Source organism: Ochotona princeps, chromosome 8 (assembly GCF_030435755.1).
Source record: "Ochotona princeps isolate mOchPri1 chromosome 8, mOchPri1.hap1, whole genome shotgun sequence".
In the NCBI taxonomy this organism is placed as follows: Eukaryota; Metazoa; Chordata; class Mammalia; order Lagomorpha; family Ochotonidae; genus Ochotona; species Ochotona princeps.
The window spans coordinates 7,526,057-7,548,782 of NC_080839.1; the positions used below are offsets into that span (position 1 = coordinate 7,526,057).

Genomic DNA, 22,726 nt, shown 5'->3' on the forward strand with positions numbered 1-22,726 from the left:
GAACAGTTCAGCAGAAGACTGTGTTCAGCAAAGGTACTCACAAGAGAGCATGTCACGCATTCAGATACTCTATGGCCTTCGACATGTTGAATGCATCAGATCTTCCCTTTCTGGTGGGCATTTTCAAAGTGAGGGCTTCACAGAAGCTCAGACCTCTCCATGAAACAAGAGAATGGAGAGAATCAGCCCTATAAGACTACTGGGGCACAGAGCTATCAACAACAAGGATTTAAATGACTGAGGAATTATGCTGCTAGGCTAAACATGCAAGAAACTCCCTGTTTCTTTAAAGTTGCATTCACTTTAAAAGTTAAGTTAAACACACACAGGCACACACGTACATGATGGTGTGACTAGTTCATTCTTACACTTGAGTGCCTATGTTACAGTGCTGTCCTCTCTTTAATTTTTGCATTGCCCTCCTCAGTATTTGGAGTTCTTCCCACAATGCTGTCCTCATTAATTGTGACAAAGCTGTAAATAATTTAGTATAGATACAGATTCACATGGAATTTGCGCATGGAATTCTAAAGCAACACTTTCATTTTATTAAGCCTTAAAAAGAAAACATTACACTCAGGAAACTCCAACACATGAGATGTATCAGGTAAGCTGTTCAGAAGGATCAGAAACGGACTTGATAGAACCAGTAACACTGACCTCTCCTCTCTAACAATTGGAGCCACCCAGTTTTTTCCAGGAAGCAATGCTCACGGTATCCCCTTACCTTACCAGTGACAGACTGAGAGGCTGTGGCAATCGCACAGCCATCTGTGGTCCCTGCTGGCCTGCTTACATCTCTAACAACAGGCTTCTACGTGAAACCCCCACTGAAGCCCTCAGAGTCTCAAATATATTTTAGAATATAATTTGTTCACACATCAGACACAGAAATTAGAGATATCTATCTAAAAACACCAACCAAAACCTACAAATGAAAATCCAGAAGACATAAAAGCTACTGAGAAACAGAATTGATGATGTATCAACCTCATGTACCCAACTACAAAGATATGCCACTCTATAGTGTCAATTCATTTCTGAAACTTCTGACATAGGAGACTGTATTGAGCTCAAGGCTTCTGGCTTCATTTCCAGCCAGCCACCATCAGCTGTGGGCATTTGAAGAGTAAGCTAGAGAATGGGTTCACTCCCTCTCTTTCTCTCTCTCTGTAGGTAAATAAACATTTAAGTAAATATTTTTGTGAGTTTGTCTTCTATCCTCAAAAGATTATTAACAGATCCCTAGAAGGGAAATTGAAAACTCTGATGGAAAACTGCTATTGAGATGGAATACACTGGACAATTCATCACTTGCTTACTTCTTCCCAAGGAGCCACATCGAGCAGTGTAAAGGGTTTATAGCCAAGTGTCTGCAAGAATTGGGAGCTTCTAGTACAATAGTGATAAAGGATGTACTGAAAAATGTGCAAAAAGTAGGAAGAAAAGTGTTAAGGTGATATAACAAAGGCAGTACACTATTTACTAGATCATGAATGGGTATTTTAGGGTCATTATAGACAATTACAGTGAAGTCCAATGACATTCAGGGTTTAAATGATTTTTTGGCTAACAGCAAGTGTGTATGGTCATCTGTTTTATAAGTTTTGTTGTAAGAAGTCTCGTCTTTCATTAACGGAAGAATGTAGGCTGTTTAAATGTGCGTATAAATGCGCTTTGAACTTTAGTCACTGGGAAAACAGACTTACAACATCTATAAAAATCAGAACTACTAGCATGGATATTTGGTCTAAAGGTTAAGATGCATGTGAGATCACCCATTTTGTGTGTCAGAGTGCCTCAGTTCCAGACCCTGGTTCACGCCTCAGGCTTCCAGTAGCAATGTGCACCTTGGAAAACAACTAATTGGGTTCCTGCCACTCACTAGCAGATCAAGTTTGTCTTCCCGGATCCTGGTTTCAGCCCAGTAGGCCCTAGCCCAGTCATTGCACAACATTCCACAAGTAAGTCAGATACTGGGAGCTCTGTCTCCTCACATCTTAAATTTTAATTTTTTTAAATGGATAAGTAATTTGTTTTTTCTAAGATGTGAAATAAAATCCTTTCTTCCCTCAGATCCTGTCTGGTCAGAAACTGCTTTGTAAAGATGACCTGGGAACCCTTATACATCTCCTCATTGGTCTTCTTTCTCTAGCTCAGATCTTGGCAAAACTGTGTGAGTCAAAATCAGCCATAGAAATTATGCTAACAAAATACATAAATTATAATTATAATTAAAATAATCCAAAAACCCACACCAGTGACTCAAGACCCCATACAAATTGTATCAAGTATGTAGGATACGACAATCATCTGTATGTGCTATGAAAAGTCTATCCTGATATATACCATATTTCACATAGACATACCTAATCCTCATTCCATTCTCTTCTTGTACATTGGGGTCTGGCCCATTCTCTCTCTGAAAGTTCCAGTAAATATAGCCATCTTCATTTAGCAGGGCAGAGCAGTTGAGCTGTACATCTTTTCCTATGTAAAGGTTGATAACAACAGTTCTGACTTCACAGAAACGCACATTTCCCAAAAGGTTTAAATTAATATAATTATTATATGTAAGCTTAATATAAAAATAGTGTTGCGTCCTATAAAAAGAAAAAGGAAAGCCTCATTTTTACTTAAAAATAACGGCAATAATATGGGAGAATTAGAAAGCAATTACATTTCTCTTTAAACACTCATTTTAAATCCATTACTAAAACTTGGGATGCCAATGAAAACTTTTCAGTATACATTTGGCAGATAATACCAAGCCAATGCTTTCACTCAACGTCCAGAAAAACAAAATGAAAACATCAGAAAAAAGTTATCAAGAATAAAAACTGAAGATACACGCAAAAAGGACAGAAAATGAAAGATAATTATCACTAGGAACATACATAAACAAAGCCAGAGGTGATTCTAGATTTGTTAGAAAAACACTTTGAGTTACTATTTGAAAGTCAATAAGGATTTGAATAAAGCAATGAAAAGATGGTAATTGTAACCAATGAAGAACAGTATATTTTTAAAAGAATCGAGTGAATGCTTTATACCATGTGCATATTATACATGGTATAATAACACGTGTTGGAAATAGCTGAAGCACTGCTTAGAGGGATATTTGGACCTTAAAATATAATCCTATGTGAGAGGATAGTTGAAATTGATTCTCTGTCCATAACAGGAAACCAGAAAACAAGAAAGAGGCACTCAATATGAGTAGAATAAAATGAACAATTGCGATGAGAGCAGAAACCAGTGAAAGTTAAAAAGCAAGAAAACCGCAAATACAAATGACCTAATATTCAAGCAGCGATGGGCGTGTGATAGTGTGTGATGTACCATCACTCCAGATTTATTTAAAAAATGTGAACTTGAGAGATTCAACACAAAACTATTGTTTTTTCTTAAACAGTATATCTTTTGACAAGTCTTGGCGCTTTTGCACTTCGGATATTTAATCTATAACAGAGAGCAAAAATCCTTGGAGCTGTTTGAAGAATTTAGTGCAATAACAATTTCAAAACCCTAGTTCAATATTCAGTTTAGTATACTTACCATGGGAATTCCTCTTCCCTTTCCTTTCTGAAAAGAATTGCTCAATTGGTCATGTTGATGTACAGTCAATTCAATCCATTGATCCATTGCCTAACAGTGAGTCCATTAATCAGTATTCAGACAACACAATAGCTTTGAGCCACCTCTCCATAATGGCTTTGCTCTATTTTCATTCTTAGTAATGACTATTAAGGCAGCAACAGCGACAACACCTGGTCTGCAAGCCACAGATGGTTCTACTGTTTTGAACACACTGTTTATTTTGATTGATCCAAAAGTGACAACAGCAAAGGCAATGATAAACTTTCAGTTTTTAATGTTCTTCACTAAATATGGGATGTGTAGTGTATGTAATGTTGATCAGTAATGAATCAAATTGACTCTTGCTCCCACTGATAACTGCATTTGACAATGCTCCCATTGATAACTGCACAACACAAATGTCAATATATACCTAATTCCACTTCAACGTAGTTAAGCTTTGGTCCAAGAAGAGCTGGAATTATATTATTACGATCTAAAAGTGAATAAAGAAAAGAAAAATGGATTAGTACTATCTTGAACTTTTTTCAAGAAAACATGTGTTATTATATACTCATTTCCTGTGACAAATATTCCAATAGAGCATTCCCTTTCCTTTCGCAAATTTGAACTTTACCTTTCTGCAGTTTCATTTATCCTGATCCACTGTGATCCAAAAATATTAAATGGGAAATGCCAAAGACAAATAATTCCTACATATTACACTGTAGGAATTGGCATATTACACATATGCCAATCTGTGTAGCCTGATAAAATCTCACAATATGATGCTCTGTCTCACCTGAGCTACGGTTTATTCTGCTGTCCAGCCAGTTCACACTTTGTAGGGAAGCCTTCCCCTAGCTACTCGGCAGCTGTCCCAGCTATCAGATGGAGGCTGCTGAGGCCGTGTGAACAGCAGCAGCTGGTGTTTAGAGTGTAGCAGCATCTGTGATGTCAGGTACCCTGGGCAGTCTGGAAGCACATCCTCCAGGGGAGCTGCAGCAGCCATGCCTTTACGGCTTCTGTGTTGTGCTTTCGTAACTCAAGCGTGAAACTCTTAGTTGGTTTTTGTTTTGGCCCTTTTGACCTGAGTGCCTCGCTGGACTGTCTACACCTGTACTTCCAGTTCTGTTTCTGTTCCTGAGTGACTTCTGTTCCCATCAGGAAGTCCACAATATCAGAACGTCCACAATATCCTCCCTCAAAACAGCCCCTGGTGATGCTTAGTCATCACCCAGCAGCCTGTCCCACTTTACTGAGGTGTAATCTGAGGTAGTAAGGAACTATGTGATTTCTTTCATCCAAGCTCATAACCTCAGAAAGCTGTTGTCAGAGTGGGGTATGATTATTTCACTGAAGCCCTGAGTACCATCCTTGGCCCAGAGGAAGTAATACTTTAGTAAGGAATGACATCATTGCTTCTTCAAAGAAGGAAAGGATTGCTCATGTACTGAAAAGCAGAGATGACAGTGGAGTGACCAGAGATTTACATCATATTGATATGCAAAGCTGAAGAATTTAGACCATATAATTATACATAAAATTACGGATTTTAAAATTTAAGAATGTTCATGTATTGGATTTCTGGATTAGAATCCAGAAGTAGAAAAAGAAAACCCTCCCCTACCCCTGCCAAAGTTTCCACATCCTAATTCCATAATTCTCATGTCGTGTTACCTGGTGCAAAGATTAGCATCTTCTTCAATACTCATGTTGAAGTTTAACTATCTTTGTAACAGCATCAGTGGGAGGAGTTTTAAGAAGTGGTTAGATCACGAGTTTTAAGAAGTGGTTAGATTATGGCAGCTCTGCCTTCACGAATTGATGAATGTCGTTATTTCAGGAGTGGATTAGTTATTATGGAAAAGAACTCTTGAGTAAAAAAAAAAGCAGGGGAGGGGAATGCCTAATTTTTCTCTGTGTCTGGAGTATATTCACTTATCCTTCTGCCATGGATGAAGCATCATGAAGGCTCTCTCCAGTGCAGCACCTGCACCTTAAATGTCCCGGTCTCCAGAGGCATCAACCAAATGCATTTCCATTATTTATAATATTCCCAGTCTGTAGTTGCAGTCTGCTGCAGCAGCAGAAAAGGACATATATCAACCATGAGTTCATAGATGTGGTTAAATTGAGGGTCTGCAGAATCAGAAATGATCCTGGATTGTCTGAGTGGGCTCCAAATGCAGTTACATATTTCTCTCCTAGGAGAGACACAGAAATGTCACAGAAAAGATGTAATGATGGAAGCCAAGAGAAGTGGGAGAGAGAGAGAGAGAGAGAGAGAGAGAGAGAGAGAGAGAGAGAGAGAGAGAGAGAGAGAGAAAGTGAAGATGCTGTGCTGTTGGCACTGAAGATGAAGTAGAATGAGCCATGCCATAAAGGTGGCTTCTATGGAGCGGAAAAGGCAAATCAGTGTATTCTCTCCATCTTCCTCCAGCAGTAACACAACTCTGCTGAAGCCTTCATCGGGACTAGTGAAACCATTGAAAAGTATAAGGACCCTAAGTTTAGGGTAGTTTGTTTCAGTAGCCAATAAGTGAGTAGATGGTTACATAAGTGGATAACTGATATCAAAGGAAACATGTAGCAAAGAAGGCATAGTCAACAGTGAGTGCCTAAATGTTGTTTTAAGACTTTTGTTTTATTTGCAAGGCAGAGCAACAAAAAGCTGGAGCACAAAGGATAGAAAGAGAGAGAGAGAGAGAGAGAGAGAGAGAGAGAGAGAGAGAGAGAGAGAGAGAGAGAGAGAGAGAGAATCGTCCATCAGCTGGTTCACTTCCCCAAATGGCTACTACAGCCAGCTCTGGGCCAGGCCAGAGTCACAATCTAGAAACTCCATCCTGGTCTCCCACATTGGGTGAGTGACACAGTCACTTGAGCCATCTTTTGAAGCCTTCCTAGATGCATTAGCAGAAAGCTAGATCCACATACAGCAGTCAGACCTGGCACCTGCTTTGCAGCTTGGGTTACCAGGTCACAAGCAGCAGCTTAACTGGCTATGTCACAATAACACGCCACACTCTGGGTTCTGTTGAGTGAATCTTTTGCACAAGTTGTGTACTCTCTACGGATGAAGCTAAGGGAATTTCAGAGTACATAAGCCACTTGTCTTCAAATAATAAAATAGCTGTCAGTTCTAGAAGGGAACAGACTTTGTGAAGAAACTAAAGGCCAAGAAAACCCAAAGGGTGGAATTTTATAACCAGAAGTGGGATATATGTACTCAAGGGAGGAACGGGGCTTTTCAATAATCAGATATTAAAATCTGGACTAGATAGACTGGCAATTGTCTTAGTAATTTTTTTTAAAAAAAGGATCAATTACTGACTGTGCCATATGAAGAATGTCCTCAGAGGGTCAAGTTTAATGTACATTCCAGTGGGGCCCTTGCCCTTGAATGTCTAGACTTCTAGGTAGATTTTTGGAGTTGTGATTAATACTACAGTTAAGGTATCTGTGTCCCACACCAGAACATGGATTTGCTACTCAACTCCAGCTCCTGGCTGCAAGTGCCTGTTAGTATAAACCCTGGGAGAAAGTATTTGAATCCCTGTCCCCCACATGGAAAGAACTAGCCTGAGTTCCCAGCTGCCAGGTCTGGGCTCTTGAGGGCTTTGGCAGGGAGCACATCAGCAGCTGGAAGTTCTTTCTCTTTCTATCTCTAATAAATAGATATTAAAATTTCAGCCTTCTGTTTTTGTAGTATACAGCAAGTTCATAAGAATCCAGACTGTGTGCTGTCCTCCCCAACTCTTACACAAGTTTCTTCCCTTGGGAATCCATTCTCCTCATGTCTTCCTGCTCATTCCTGACCCTACGTCTCTAAGATCCGGCTCAAACAGAGACTCCTGCATCTCACTGCTCTTACTTGACTTGGCCAAAAGCCAGAGAAGCGATGTTACTGCCCTCAGAGATGACACTGATCCATTTGATAACTCTCTTCACAGCTTCTTGCCTTTTCTGACAAAATCAAATCCCTTGAGAATAATGATTACTCAATTTGTCCCACAACTTCCCTTATCCCACTTCCTTTGCCTTCTAGTTCTAATTACAGTTTATCAAATAAGTGCCTCTCCAATAAATATCTGCTAAGTGAAAACATATGTTGAACCACAGACGCTTCCAAAATTTACTCACACTCCAGAGAGACAGAGCGCTAATTTATGTGAACCTCATTCAAATATACTTTTGTTTACTGTTCAAAATTTCTTTTCAGGGCCCGATACAATGGTGTAGTGGCTGAATCCTTGCCTGGCATCTGTGGGATCCCATGTGGGCACTGGTTCATATCCTAGCTGCTCCACTTTCCATCCAGCTCTCTGCTTGTGACCTGGTAAAGCAGTAAAGGATGACCCAAAGCCTTGGGACCCTGCACCCATATGGGAGACCCGGAAGAATCTCCTGGTTCCTTGCTTGGGATCAGCACAGCTCCGACCATTGCAGACATTTGGGGAGTGAGCCAGCAGACAGAAAATCTTTCCCTCTGTGCATCTTTCCAATAAAAAAAATCTTTATTTTTTTTCAGTCAGGTAGATGGACTCAAAGTAGAAATTTTGACTCTTTTGGTTTAAATAATGTTGTAGTCTTGAGCTCAATTAAGTGTTATCTCAATTCCCAAATGGTTTTAGGAGAAAGATAAAAATTCACTTGACAGACATACCTTTGTTTTGTGCCAATTCTAAGATTTCTCTTACCTCCAAGAATTGTTACATTGAAGGTCTTGGTGATATTAAACACCTTTCCATTATGATGAATAGAAAACACACAGGAGTAATACCCCTGATCTTTAAACTCAGCATTCTTCTGTATCAATGGATTTGTATCACTCTCGGCTATCTTTTTATAGTCCTGTGTTTCAGCTATCTTTTCACAGTCCTGTTTTTAAAAGAGGAAGTTGAATCACTTTAAGTTGCTAAGAGCGTTATTGAAACAACAGTTCAAAGTATTGAAAACTAAAGATCCTTACAAGAAAAAGAAAACAGAATGAAATATTCACCTAAGTGTCCTATGACTTGGCATTGCTTCTACTGGAACCAAGTCACTGGCTGTTATAGTCATCATTATTACTAATACATTTTGGGGTATATGACATAAATTCCTGCTTGGGTTAAAACTGTCTGCATAATTCTGTTTCATCAAAACTTTCAGTCCAATTTCATATGCCCCAGAAAACTCACGCTGGAAATGACAAGTGGAGGTTGATGCAGAATTAGAGAACTGAATACCTAGAAGCTATTTTGATGCCTCCCACTGGAAGACAGGGGACAGATTAGAAATGTCTCAGGAATATTCAAATCCATAGGCACGTTCACACATCCAACTGCCCATCTGCCCATTATGATTCCCAAGTGTGGCACAGGCAGCAATAGTGAAAACACCACCTTTTTCATTGCAGTCATCAGGTAACCCAGGCATAGACGAGGAAAATGGCAATGGAATCGTCCTGGTCAATCCACACTGTCCCTACAAATGCCAAACCATGAGAGCTGGTTGCCATCAGATTTCTCCCTCCAAAGTGGCCCTGGGTATGAACACTGGAGCTAGAATCAGAGAGTGAGTGCCATGGACTTGTGCAGAACCTACACATGTACTATCCATCACTGAACTGTATAAATGAGATTTTTTATAAACCCAAGCTGATTTTTCTAAATATGAATACAATATGAGATACTCTTCCATTTATTTCCAACCACCTACTGACTGCTTTCACATCCTGGAACCTCCACCCTAAGGTAGGTCATTGACAGCCAGTGGGCTTAGAATACTTAGGCCTATGGCTGGTGGCTCAGATGAAAACATCCTTGGTATGGAGGATATCAGACCTTTAAGTTGAGATGCTGTTAAGACATCTAGATGCCACATCAGTACCTAGATTTGAGCTCAGCCTCTGGCTCCTGACTCTGTTTTCCTGTTAATCCCGACCCTGGGAGTTACTCGTGATGATTCAAGTAATGGATTTCCTGCCACCCAAGTGGGAGGTTGGGATTGAGTTCTTAGTTCTTGCCTCGGTTCTGGCATTTGGAAAGTGAATCGTTGGATGGGAGTGCTCTGGGTTGGTCTTTTCAATAAGAAGGAAAAAAAGAGAGAAATAAAGCTCACAGTATATGTTTCTCTAAATTTAACTATCTTCATATTGATATTTCTTAAAATCCAGCACACTGCATTTCACTAATTCCTACGTACAATAGACAAACATACTTTTGACAGCCAAATCAACTCAGGACTGAGACAGAAGTTTAGCAGACAGTTCAGAAAAGCAATCTCTTTGAAAAGTCACAGGTAAGTAGTATTTGAGTAAATGATGCAAGCAAAATTTTCAAGGTCATTTTTATATATGTATACAAATTGTCTTCAAACAGTTCATGTAAGTTTCCTTTTCCAACGCGGCCCTGTAGGATGGCTCCCACAAAGAAGGGTGGTAAGAAGAAGGGCCATTCTGCCAGTGGTAACCTGAGAATGCAGTATCAACATTCACAAGCACCTTCATTGAGCAGGATTCAAGAAGCATGCATCTCAGATACTCAGCGACCTGAAAGCTTGGGCATGAAAGAGGTGACTCCAGATATGCACATTGACAACAGACTAAACATAACTATGTAGGCCAGAGAAACATGGAACATTCCGTACCACATCTGCCTGAGATCGTTCAGAAAATGTATTGAAGAGTCACTGAACAAGCTTTATACTTGGATTCCCTATGAACCTGTTATCTCTTTCAAAATTCCACAGGCAGTCAAAGTGGATTAGAATTGATTAAAGCTATAGAACCTCAACAACAACACCAAAAGATTCATGGGTAACGTATATTATTGTTTAATTTTATTTTCGATAAAATCTGAAAAAAAAACGATATGTTGTTTATTTACTAGAGAGGCAGAGAGACATAGAGGGCTCAGATAGGCTGGTTAACTCCCCATAGTTACCAAGGGTGAGAAGTCTGGAGCCAGGAATGAAATTCCAGGATCCACATGTGGGTAGTAGGAACTCAATTAGTTAAATGATCACTACTACCTCTGAACTTCTGCATTAACATGAAGCTGGATACAGGAGCTACTGTGAGCCATGAAATCCAAGCCACCAAGTGTAGGACACAAGCACCTTACACATTAAAAAAAAAAATAAAGGTCTGCCCTCAGCCGACTTCTGGGATTTGGTTGAGAGGCGAAACAGATTAGCACCCAAAGACATCTGGAAATTATATTTGCTAGTTAAGAATACAAAACTAACAAACACCAAATAAAAGGAGATTATATTAGAGATGAAATAAGGCACATGCAAACTGAAATCACACGTTTGGAAGAATGCTTAAAGATGTAGGGGAATGATCACAATAATAAAAAAAAAAAGAAGAAGAAATACCACTTTGTAAAAGAAGTCATTTTCCCAAATATGCAGTCCTATGGGGTCCTCACGAGTAACTTTTCCATTCTTCCTAATGTCTTCGATCTTTCATTTTATAAAATGAACTCATATAATCAACAACAACAAAATACACTAGAGTTTAAATTGCTGAGTGTCTGAGACAGAAGTGAAAACTCTGAAGTTAGCATTCCTAAAAGTTAACTGAAGAAAAATAAATGAAGAAAGGGGCATCGAAGGAAGAGTTGTGAACATGGACTGAACACAGTAAAGGGAAGTTTCTGCATCCCACACATGGGCACTGTGGCAGGCAGGGAGGACACGTGACTTGAACAGGTCAGGTGAGCTGCGTAAAGTCGGGCAGTTTGCCTATTGTGACGCCGCAGTTGTCCACAGCCATCAGACCCTCCTTTTGGAATTTTGCCTTCTCTAGCATGTCTTAAGGTAAAATACTGCATAAGCATTACCTTATACAGCCTTATTCTGTGGATCAGTCCTTGAAAATAACTGCTTGCACATAATATTTTCAAAGTTTTTTCAACTTCTACAGTTTTACTAATTACTTGGTTTTTAGCAAAACAGCTGTGTTTATTTCTTCTGACAACATTTAAGTTCCAAACTTTAGTAATATTTCTGTAAAAACAAAAGTGTAAAGGTATGTTTTTATTATGACAGAGACCTTAAAACATCAAGTATCTTACCTTTAGCAATCAATCTAATTTTTTGGGTTTTTTTTCTTATCTTTGCTTACAGATGTTGATAGATGTCCAAACCCTATTCAGCCTTCTCACAGTTCAGAGCAGGAAGAAGTTTAGCAGCTTCTCATGAGATAGGGTAAACGTGAAAGACTGAATCCTATGGGTACACACACACACACACACACACACGCAAGTGCTTGCACACACACAGATGCATCCTTCCACAGACATACACTGAAATGTCATCACAGCAGGTGTTGAGAATTTCAATAACCTGTAGAGAGGGACAGTTCAAAGATTCACCATTCACCACTGCAGTGGGAGCATGGGGCAAGCCACAGCCTTGCACTTGCTCTCAAAGAATTAAAAGGCTGACATGATGTAGAGGCAACTGTGCCAAAGCCCTCTCTTCTCTGTCACCCCATCCCTGCACACCTCACTGATATCCAGCTTCTGTCAGTGGGTCCCACTTCTTCTCCATAACCCAGGTAGAGTTCTACAGAGTCCAGATCAGAAAGAGAATTAACATTTCCTGCCTCTGGCATCTCCAAGAGGTGATCGCACATGACAGGTTTATCCCTTCAGTGTGCTCTGCCTGCCCTATGCAGAATGCTCTATTCTTTTAAATCATGTCTTTACTCAATTAGGATTTCAGAGCAGGCATATTCACGGTTCTTTTCCTTCTATGAAGGTTGTGAAAATTTCTTCTTTCTTGGCTTGCCACAGAAAGCCGTAGTTCTAATCTATTTCTGTAATCTGTCTTTAGAAATCACATGAATTAGACCGTTTTTTTTTTTTTGTAGTTTCTTAATTTCTTTCTGATTTCTCTGAGTTCCTACACACACCACACACACACAACAACAACAACAAAAAGCCTCATTTGGTGCAAAACCGCAAGAGAGATGTCAAGATCCCCCCGTGATATCTCACTTTGTTCTCAACAATGTGGCTGATAATGATCAGGACTCATGTTAAGAGAAACTTGTGATATCCAGCTGCTCCCCACCAGACCCAGCTGGCACTGAGTCACTGACACACGTCAGTCTCAATTCTATGGTGTTGCACGTGAGAAGCCTACAGAAGTTTCACTGAAGATGCTTATTGTGAAAAGAAAAATCAATTATCCTTAGTTTTCAAACATTTTGCAAGAAAAAATCCTACAATTTGATTTCATGATTTCTAAAAACTTTTTTTAAAAGATTTATTTATTTTTATTGGAAAGCTGGATATACAGAGAGGAGGAGAGACAAAGAGGAAGATTTTCCGTCCGATGATTCATTCGCTAAGTGACTGCAACGGCCAGGTCTCCCATGAGGGTGCAGGGTCCCAAAGCTTTGGGCCGTCCTCGACTGCCTTCCCAGGTCACAAGCAGGGAGCTGGATGGGAAGTGGAGCTGCCGGGATTAGAACCGGCGCCCATATGGGATCCCAGTGCGTTCAAGGCGAGGACTTTAGCCACTAGGCCATGGCGCCCGGCCCTCTAAAAACTTTTTAGATGTTCTAGTATACATATACAATGATAGTATCTAATGCGCTCGTTTGCTTGTTCCCATTTCATTGAAATTATGCTTTTCCAATGTAAAGATCCTTGTGGGATCTACAGACATGCTGTTATTATACGGCAAAGCTCTTCCTTGTGGTTCTTTTTTTCTGGGGGGGAGGAGGGGAGCCCATGGCAGTGGATTTGTGAGTGGCTGTGAAAGTCATAGCTCCTTGGCTACCATTGCTACCTGCTTCCTGATCACCTCTGAAAACTAGACAAGACTGGACCTACTTCATATCCAGCTGCTCTCTCGGTAGAGAACATCACCCACAAAGCAGACCTTGTGACCCCCTCACTACACATTCACATCACTGTGAGTTTCCAGCTGTTGATTTCATTTGACAAGAGCAGCTAAATTCAAAATGCAACTTTCATTCAATCTTCACTTGTCATTGATATGGATCTCCAAATGCAAATCCTATGAAGGCGGTTGCCTTTCATCAATATCACCAAGAAACTAAACATGAGTGGCTATTCAATCTATTTTTTTCAATAATTAATTATTTATTTCATGTAGTAGAAAGTGTAAGAGAGAAAACATGAATGGCTTACCTATCCTTCCAGATTTTACCGTAGATTTGGGTTGTTGAATAAAAGACAGAGTATAATGAAGTGAATAAAAGACGCACTCACCCCATCTGGAAAAAATAAGATCCCTTGTCATCCAACTCAACTGGCCAAAATTCCAAAGAAAAGTTGTGCAAAGAAATTCTGGGTAAACTCCTTGAGTTTAACTCAACCTGTCCTTGTGATCCATTGCTTTTATACCATCTTATAGTATTTGATTCACTCTCATGCTCAGATGAAGATAAGCAAAACTTCAGATAGAAAGGTTCTCCTTCCACTGTAGTAATGTTAAGACGTGAGGTACAAGTTTCTACAAAATACAAGCAAAGGAAAAAGGATTAAAAACCAAAAAAATGACTTTTTTCTCCTAATGTCTTAGAAGAAGCAGCAAAGTTAATGCAAAATCTCAGCATCATGTTCCTGGGGTTCTGTTATCTCAGCATGATGTTTTACAAAACTAGGAAGGATAAAGCACAGTGAGAACCTCAACCAGGCCTAGAGCAGAGGCCTAGCAGCAAAAGTCCTTGTCTTGCATGTGTCCGGATCCCATGTGGGCACTAGTACTAATCCCAGCTGCTCCACTTCCCATCCAGCTCCGTGCTTGTGGCCTGGGAAAGCATTTGAGGATGGCCCAAAGCCTTGGAACCCTAAACCCACGTGGGAGACCTGGAGGAAGCTCCTGGTTCCTGGCTTCAGATTGGCTCAGCTCCAACCATTGTGGCCACCTGGGGAGTGAACCAGCAGAGGAAAGATCTTTGTCTCTCCTCTTTGTATATCTGCCTTTCCTATAAACATAAATAAACCTTTAAAAAGAGACAGAAAGTGAGAGAACCTCGATCAAGAGAAAATTCCCAAAAGCTTCTCCCAAATAGAACCATGTCAAAACTCTACTTGTGATACCTAGATGGTAAGTAAGCATTGTGTCATCTTTATAAGGAAATATTATACATCACAGCTTAAAGAAAAAAGTCTCAGAAGTATTGCCACACAAGCATTGCTTACTCCAAAACATCTCAGCTAAGGAGTCAATAAGCAAAAGAAAAAGTAAACCTAAAGACCTTGGTATGTTTCATCTGTATCATCAGATGTCCCTCCTGGCTTCTGTCCAGGCAATTGAACTGACCATTTCCCAAGTAGCAGTGAGGATGATTAAAGGTATGCTTATGTAGTTTATGACGTGTTTAAAATGGTTACTACTGTGGGTGATACCCAAGACTGATTCATAAAATCTCTCTTCTCCATGAACTCTCTCCTTCTCACCCCTCCATCTTTCTCAATTAACCCATTGTCTCTGGCTTTGAATAGTTAGCTGAGCTTTTCTTCTATACGCAGTAAGTACTGATTTTCCCTCCTGCACTTCTGTGAGTTTGGAGTTGTCATTAGTGAGCCTGTTTCACATCCTGTTCTGTGGCTTCAGGGAGCCTTTTAACTACATCTGGAGATTGATCAGCTTCTACTCGGAGGAAACAGTTTCTTGAGGACATAGGTGATGTGCCCTCCTTAAACTTAGGGCTGGTTTCTCAAAACAACCCTCTGGTTTCAACTCAATGTTGTTAACCACAGCAAAAAGAGGAAGTGGCTCAAATGACAGAGTCATCTTTGAAACCAATAATGTTAAATCTCTCCTAGATACGAGAGTTAATAAGCATCAAACCTACATTGGGTGCTAAATAATCTCTAGTCTACATTTCAATACTTCAGCAGAGATGAGGTGATTCATGTGAATATGTAAAATGTATATGCAATGTATCGGTACTGATTTTAATTGTGACTATCTAACAGCTTATACATTCTATTAATTAATAATGAATTGGAGGGATGTGGGTTATTGGGGAACTGCCTAGTGGATATTTTAGTTACTTCCAGACTTCTATGTTTTGGTCCTATATTAAAAGTTTGCACAAGCATATACTAGTACTTTATCCATTTTCTGCTGTGTTTTGATGTCATTATGCACTCATTCTTCTTTGGAGGCTGTTATCATTTGAAAAATCTTGTGTGAAAAAAACATATCCTGTAAACCACAGAAGAGATGATAGTTCAAAGTGCAGCAGGTGGCTTTAGACATCTAACTTCAACTTTTTAACATTAGAGGCTTTGTTAATTGATGGAATGTTTGTTGGAAATGGTTTTGGGTTGGCGAAATGATGGAATTCAAAGTGTGTGAAGTTCAGTATGCCACAACAGGCACTTCCATTCTGCCCTGAGCCCAGCAGGACCCCTAGCCTATATCCTTTGAAATGAAGTATGTATGTGAAGTTGTCCTGTGTTGGAGACCCAGAGGATGTTGTTACTTAATGTCAACTAGCTTAAATGAATCTTAACCCTACATGTAGTCAATTGCCATGTCTTCCTAGAGTTAACCATCCATGAGAGATACTCTCCAAGCATCTAAAAGGACAGGACTAGGATTTTAGCATTCATATGCCATGGCTTCAGAGCTTTTTTCTACACCTGGAACATAAGTGCATGGTAACTGAGCAAGGCTGTCAACAAGTATCTACGGAGCATGGATCTCGTGACACGTTTTCCTGCACCTTGCTTTTTTACTTAGTACTGTGGGGCATCTCACCCCATATCAAAAAGAAAATATTGGTTTCATCCCTCCAACATGTAGGTAGTATTGCATCGTATGAATCACCACAATACAGAATTTAAGTAAATACACCTGCATTTTGGACTTGGCAATATTGGAACGTATCAAAAAGTTAAATTTGCCATCTCTGCAGCAGTAACGCTCCGAATAGTGGCAATGGATCCATGTGTTTCTCAAGGTGAAAAGACTTCCAGTTGTGCTCCCGCTTTCTCTTCCAAAGCTGAATAAAATTCTTACTGTTGTATCAAAGAATTATTCTCCAAACAATAAGTCCTCAAACTTCTCAATTTATGGGGAAAAAAGATCCATGCTATCACTGCCAATACACAAGCGTTACTTTTCAGGCTCCCCAATCTAACCAGTCTTTCTTGTGTACTCCTAATTTCAATCATATATGTTTAGAATCTTTAAAGGATGTCTCACTTTCCTTGTTCTCACCTCAATAATAAGGTGAGACTTTATCTTTTCACCAGAAAGGAGAGTGTGAACAAAACCTTGCACAAATTAACATAAAGATGACTTGGTTTGCTCTTCAGTCTCAGATAACACAAAGCAATCTTCATCTCAGGCAAGTATAACTTATTTAGGGCACAGCTGGTTGCATCCTGCTCTCTGCATAAACTCAGAGTGCCGCATCCTTTCTCTTTCAGTGGTACAATTGTGTTTTCTTTATCTGATCCTACTTTATGAAATATTCATTCACCAGATGATGGCAACTTTCTTTTTTCCCTTAAGACTTATTTTGTTTATCTGAAAAACAGAAACTGAGTGAGAGTGAGAGATTTTCCACCTGCTGATTTACTCCCCTACAGGGCCACAGCAATCAGGTCTTAGCCCAGCCAATGCCAGGATTCAAGAATTCCATCCTAGTCCCCTATACAAGTGGCGAGGGATCAAGTACTCCATTCATTTTCTGCTGTCTTTCCGGGTGCATTAGTATGCTACTAGATAAGAAAGGCAACAGCCAAAATGGCAACTAGCACTCCTATATGATATGTGAGCTTTGCAAAGGTAGCTCGATCCACTGGGCATCAACCCCAGCCCCAGGTTGACAATTTTTGAAGCCCCCGTCAGATGACTAATGGGAACATGTGGCTGAGTATTTATAATCACTTACCTGAGGTGTGAACAAATATACGCACCAAAAGGACTAAGAGGAATTCTCTCTGACACATGCTGAGTTAGAATTGTGCTTGAAATGGTTTCTCTGAAAAACAACAACACAAGCTCAGCCAGAACTTTCTAACAAAAGCATATCCACCTTAGAAATATTTAAAAAAAAAAAAGATGTTGTGGAACAGCCAGCCTGTAAGATGGCCATGTTCCTAGACTTCAAAACCTTCAGCCATATGAAGTTAATACAATTTTAAAATCTGAATTTCAGTGTTCTGGGACTGGTGCTGTGGCTTAACAGGCTAATCCCTGACATTCAGGTGCTTGTATCCCAGGTGGCCTCTCATTCATGTCCAGGCTGCTCACTGCCAATCTAGCTCCCACTTACAGCTTGGGGAAGCAGCAAAGGATGGCTCAAGTTCTTGGACTTTGCAGCCATGTGGGAGACCTGGAAGAGGCTTGAGGCTTCTAATTCCTGGCTCTGGAACAGCTCATGTAGCTATCTGGGGAGTGAACCAATGGATAGAAAATCCTTCTATTTCTCTCCTTCCTTCTGTAAATCTGCCTTTTCACCAAACATAAATAAAGTTTTATATATATAAAAAAACTTAGCTCCAGAACAAATTTCTAATAATGTCATTGTCTAACACAGTGAAGGCTGATATAGTTTAGGCTTGGCCTATTAAATTCTGCTTTCAAGGTAAAAGTTAAGGGACGCTATAGTTCTAGAAAATGTACCACTCAATAAAGTCTGTGATTTATCAAGGCAGGTTTGACAGTGTTGCCCACGAAGAATTGTGTATGTATGTGTGTACCTAAGTATTCAGCAGAATTTGTCATTAGAGCATCATTTGGAGGTTAAAATTTTTTTTAAAATTCATGTTATTTCTAAAAAGAAATAAATTTCATAAGGCTAGAAAGTCTCATGTATAACACTGTAACCCAAAACAATGCCTAGCAAATAGTATGCACGTGTTAATATTTTATCAATGAAAAATAGTTATTTGCATTTGTGCAGTCGCCTTTTTCTGCTTTATTTATCTGTTTATTTGAAGCACAGAAAGAGGGAGAGACAGGATGGGAGAAATGATTTCACTGCAGGTTCACCCTCCAAATGCTTGAAACAGTGAGGGCTGGGCTGGACTGTAGTCAGGAGCCAGGAATTCCAGCCAGGTGTCCCATGCTTGTGGCAGGAATCCAGGAACTTGAATGTGGCCTCTCAGGGCATGAGTTAGCAGAAAATTGATTTAGGATCTAGGAAGACAGACCCAGAGTGGCACTCTAACATGGGATGAAGTCCCAAGTGGTCACTTAACCAGTCGAATCATGATGCACAAGTTTCATGTGTACTCCAGCACCCTCGTCCACATTGGTCACCACCCCAGGAAACTGAGATCTAAACTGAACTTTTATCACATGCCAACCCAAACTTCGTCCTCCTAATTACAAATTTCAAGAGTCCCAGGTGGAACCCAGACAAGGTTTACTGGAGGTTTATCCTGGTGCACAGAAGAGACAGCATAGCCAAAAGAAATCCTACCAACTGCCTCATAAAGGAAGGTGGATTGGGGCTTTAGCAGGTGCACAGGTGTGCTGTTACATTCTTAGTGCAAAGCAGTTTGGTTTAGATGACTCCATGTTCTGCACAGGTGTAGTTCACCCCACTGCAGACATGGCATGCTGAAATGGGAGTGCTGCTTAATACTGCCACCCCTGGAACGTCACATATTAGTCACATTGGACAATTTTGAACATGCATGAAGGTTGGGGAAGTCCCTAAAAGGACACCAGGGGTGCTCCTAGAGATGGGCATGTAGTCAGGAGATGCAAATGGCAGTTGGGAGAGACCATGAATTCCCAAGCCCTGTTCTTCCTTGTCACAAATGAGAAGCATTCATCCCACATTCATTGTTTACTGTATGCCTCCTTGTCTCTGGACAGGGAGAGCACAGAACAATGGAAAGGTCTTAGTTTCAGGTATATGCACCCTGGAACTTGCATTTAAATATGAGCCTTGATGAGTTGTGCAAGTTACTTACCAACACAAAGCTGATGACAAGGCCCACCACCCGAATCACTAAGTGATGAACTCATTAAATATTTTAAAACTTCTGGGTACAGATAACCAGCTAGCTCGGGACCATTTTGCTCTCAGCAACTGCAACTCATCCCCACCATAGAAAAGAAAGGTTATTCATATCAAAATCCTGGGAAAAGATTAATGATTAACTTCCAAATAATTTACACCAATCTTATTAATACATCACCACATAGCTGATGGAATTTCCAAGAGATAACAACCAATAATAGATGAAAAAGAGTAAGCATATGTGGAAAGTACCAACTGCACATAATCAAATTGGAAGACTTCTATGATGTTAAACTGTCCCTGTTCTTGTACCTCAAATGACATTTTGTTATTAAGGTTGCCTGTTCTTTTCTGTTAAGTCTAATGAAAATCAGTCTCCTTTATGTCATTTCTCAGGATGACACAGATCTTTTTTCTTAATTTTCAAGATCTAGATGTAATGACATTATTCAGTAGTCTGATAAATCAAGCTGAATTTCTAGAGGAGACACATGAAGACCTAATGCACTTACTCTTTTGTATGAGTGAAATTATGTTTTTAATGTAGAATGAATTCATTTCACTGGGCCCAGCACAGTGGCCTAGTGGCTAATGTCTTTGCCTTAAACACGTCAGGGTCCCATATGGGCACTGGTTCTAATCCTGACAGCCCTGCTTCCCATCCAGCTCCCTGCTTGTAGCCTGGGAGGGCAGCCCAAAGTCTTGGGATCCTGCACCCGTGTGGGAGACCCAGAGGAGACTCCTGACTCCTGGCTTCAGATCGGCTCAGCTCCAGCCGTTGTGGTCACCTGGGGAGTGAATCATTGAATGGAAGATCTTCCTCTCTGTATATCTGACTTTCCAATAATAATAATAAATAACTGCTTTTTAAAAGCAAGGTTTTCTAAGTCATGCCATAATCATCCAAAAAGTATAAATAAAATAAATGTTGGAGCACACAAATACTAAATTTCCTGCAAGCAAGAATTTGGGGGTATATTTTTAAGGCTATGTTTGGTGTTGATAAATTTGTGGTTTTATTTTTTGCGATTTTTATGTCTCTATCATCTTTCTTTTGAAAATCTTTTTTTCCAACTTCTAAAGCAACATATACCAGTGTAGGATATTTACAAAGTAAAGGTGGAAAGTGGAAAATAATGTTAACACAAATAGCTTTTTAGTATGTCTTCTTATATTTTTGCACTTATATTCTAATAATTTAGATGGCAGTTAAATAATTTCATGTCCTGCCTTTCCACTTAGTATTATATAATGAAAATCTTCTTTGTCATAAAACTTTCTTTAACATCATCTTAATTGCCATGCAATATTTTTCCAAGTAGATGTATTATCATGTACAAAGCGAATTATATTGTGAATACCCAGAATGGCCCCACAACCACCTTCACGTGTAAGGTGATATGGCCTCATTGAGGGGACGTGGTCTCCAGTGTCAACCTAGCTGAGTGAGTCCCCATTCTACCCTTCACCAGCTGAACAAGTTCAACAACTTCAGGCTTGACTTCTGAGCTTCAACTTCTTTTACCACAGGAGGCTATAACTATCTCCTTAGGGCTGATGAGAAGGTTACTTTCTTGTGAAGTGTCTGGTGATTAAATGTTGACTATCATTATATGCTTACATTTCTCTTACTGTTGTTTTCTTACATTTCTAGTTCTTTTCTTGGGGGCTACTAAGTGACAGCACAGTGAATGAGTGCAAGGACGCATTTGAAACATAATAAATGAACCCTGCCAGTTCACATTCCTGAAACGTTGCAATAATCCATACTTCCTCCCTCAGTAACCAAGGACAGACTCTAGTACCATACCCAGGGAATGAGCATTTTCATTTAAAAAACATAATCAGGTAGTCAAAAATTTAAAATTATATGTGTATATAGTTACATACAAATATGTATGTATGTGTGTGTGTGTCAGAAAAACAGAGAGCCTGAGAAAGGTCTCATCTGTTGTTCATGCCCCCAAAAGCCTATAATGCAAAACTGGCTGAAGACTGCAGCCAGAGAGCCGGTCCAAGTCAGCCAGGTGAGTGTCCGGAGCCCCACCACTTTAGCCCCCCTGGTTGCCTCCCGGGGTCTGCAAGAATGGGAACAGGAGTCAGGAGTCAGGGCCAGGAATGGAAGTGAGGCGTTTCAATATGGGACACAGGTATCTTACCCAGCAGCTTGTTTTTTATGTGAAACACCTGCTCTTCATTAGTTTTTAGATCTGTATTTTTTTTTTTGGTATAAATGAGGAAAATATTACACTATTAAACATTTTATTTTCATGTTTATCCACCGTTTAATGGCCCCTTTTACCAAATTCTCAGATCTTAAGTGGTTTGTTCAGCTTGCTCTTTAGTTTCTATTCAGTTCCCCCTTTGATGTGATAATATGTAGAAAAAGTTATATTATTGCAGCTAAACCAATCATTCTTTTGATTCGTGATTTTTCCCTTTTTAAAATATTTTTCTGTACATTTTTTTCAGTGCTCACTTCCCTCTATTGTTTTATATTATGATTTAGTTATTTTCTTTTTCTTTTTAACTATTTAATTCACCAGCAATGTATTTACTTGTTTTGTGAAAGGATAGTCTAATTAAACTTACTTTTTCTGAATGGCTACTATACACTTCTCCATAATTAATTAAACTATCTTTAGAACTTGTTGGCACCAAGCTCTCATGTATTGCTCCTCCTGCAGCACTCTGGGAAAACCTGGCAAAGTTGGCTGACCCAAGTGTAAGCACACATAAAGAAACCCACCATCTCTCTCCTTTCCACCTTGCTTTGTTTGCATAATCAGAGCACTTGTCATTAATTGGACATATTCCCATTGTGTGTCTACTTAGAGGTCTAACATTTACTGGATTAAGGACTGCACTGATCCAATCAAAGAGTTTTCAGGTGAATACCTAATCCATTGTCAAAGCTACAAACTCTTCTACTTTTAAAATGCTTTTGTAAACCGTAGCATTTTGAGAAGCAAACCTTGGCAGCCAACACAATGTCCAGGACACTAATTATCACCTTGATCTTAAAAAACATGCATAATGATTCATGGTCATCCTGTTCTCCATTTTCCAGATCATTCTAGCATGTAGTCAAGCACATATCTAAGGGCATATTTGTGTGCTTGCAAAAGTAAATCCAGTACCTCAAATAACCTGTGGAAAAATAAATTTAGAAGATTA

The 22,726-nt window shown here is 39.7% G+C and overlaps 1 protein-coding gene across 1 annotated transcript in view; it reads right to left on the reverse strand.

Annotated features, from left to right (window-relative positions):
* The window catches only part of IL18R1 (interleukin 18 receptor 1), a 36,481-nt gene that overhangs the window by 10,824 nt on the left and 2,931 nt on the right, over nucleotides 1-22,726 (reverse strand). The window contains exons 2-7 of the mRNA XM_058667467.1: nucleotides 17,465-17,554; nucleotides 13,818-14,061; nucleotides 11,412-11,577; nucleotides 8,280-8,460; nucleotides 4,013-4,075; nucleotides 2,370-2,490 (exon numbers count right to left, since the gene is read on the reverse strand). Of these exons, the coding sequence (XP_058523450.1) occupies nucleotides 2,370-2,490; nucleotides 4,013-4,075; nucleotides 8,280-8,460; nucleotides 11,412-11,577; nucleotides 13,818-14,061; nucleotides 17,465-17,522 (833 nt within the window). The 5' untranslated portion in view covers nucleotides 17,523-17,554. The remainder of the gene's footprint in view (nucleotides 1-2,369; nucleotides 2,491-4,012; nucleotides 4,076-8,279; nucleotides 8,461-11,411; nucleotides 11,578-13,817; nucleotides 14,062-17,464; nucleotides 17,555-22,726) is intronic.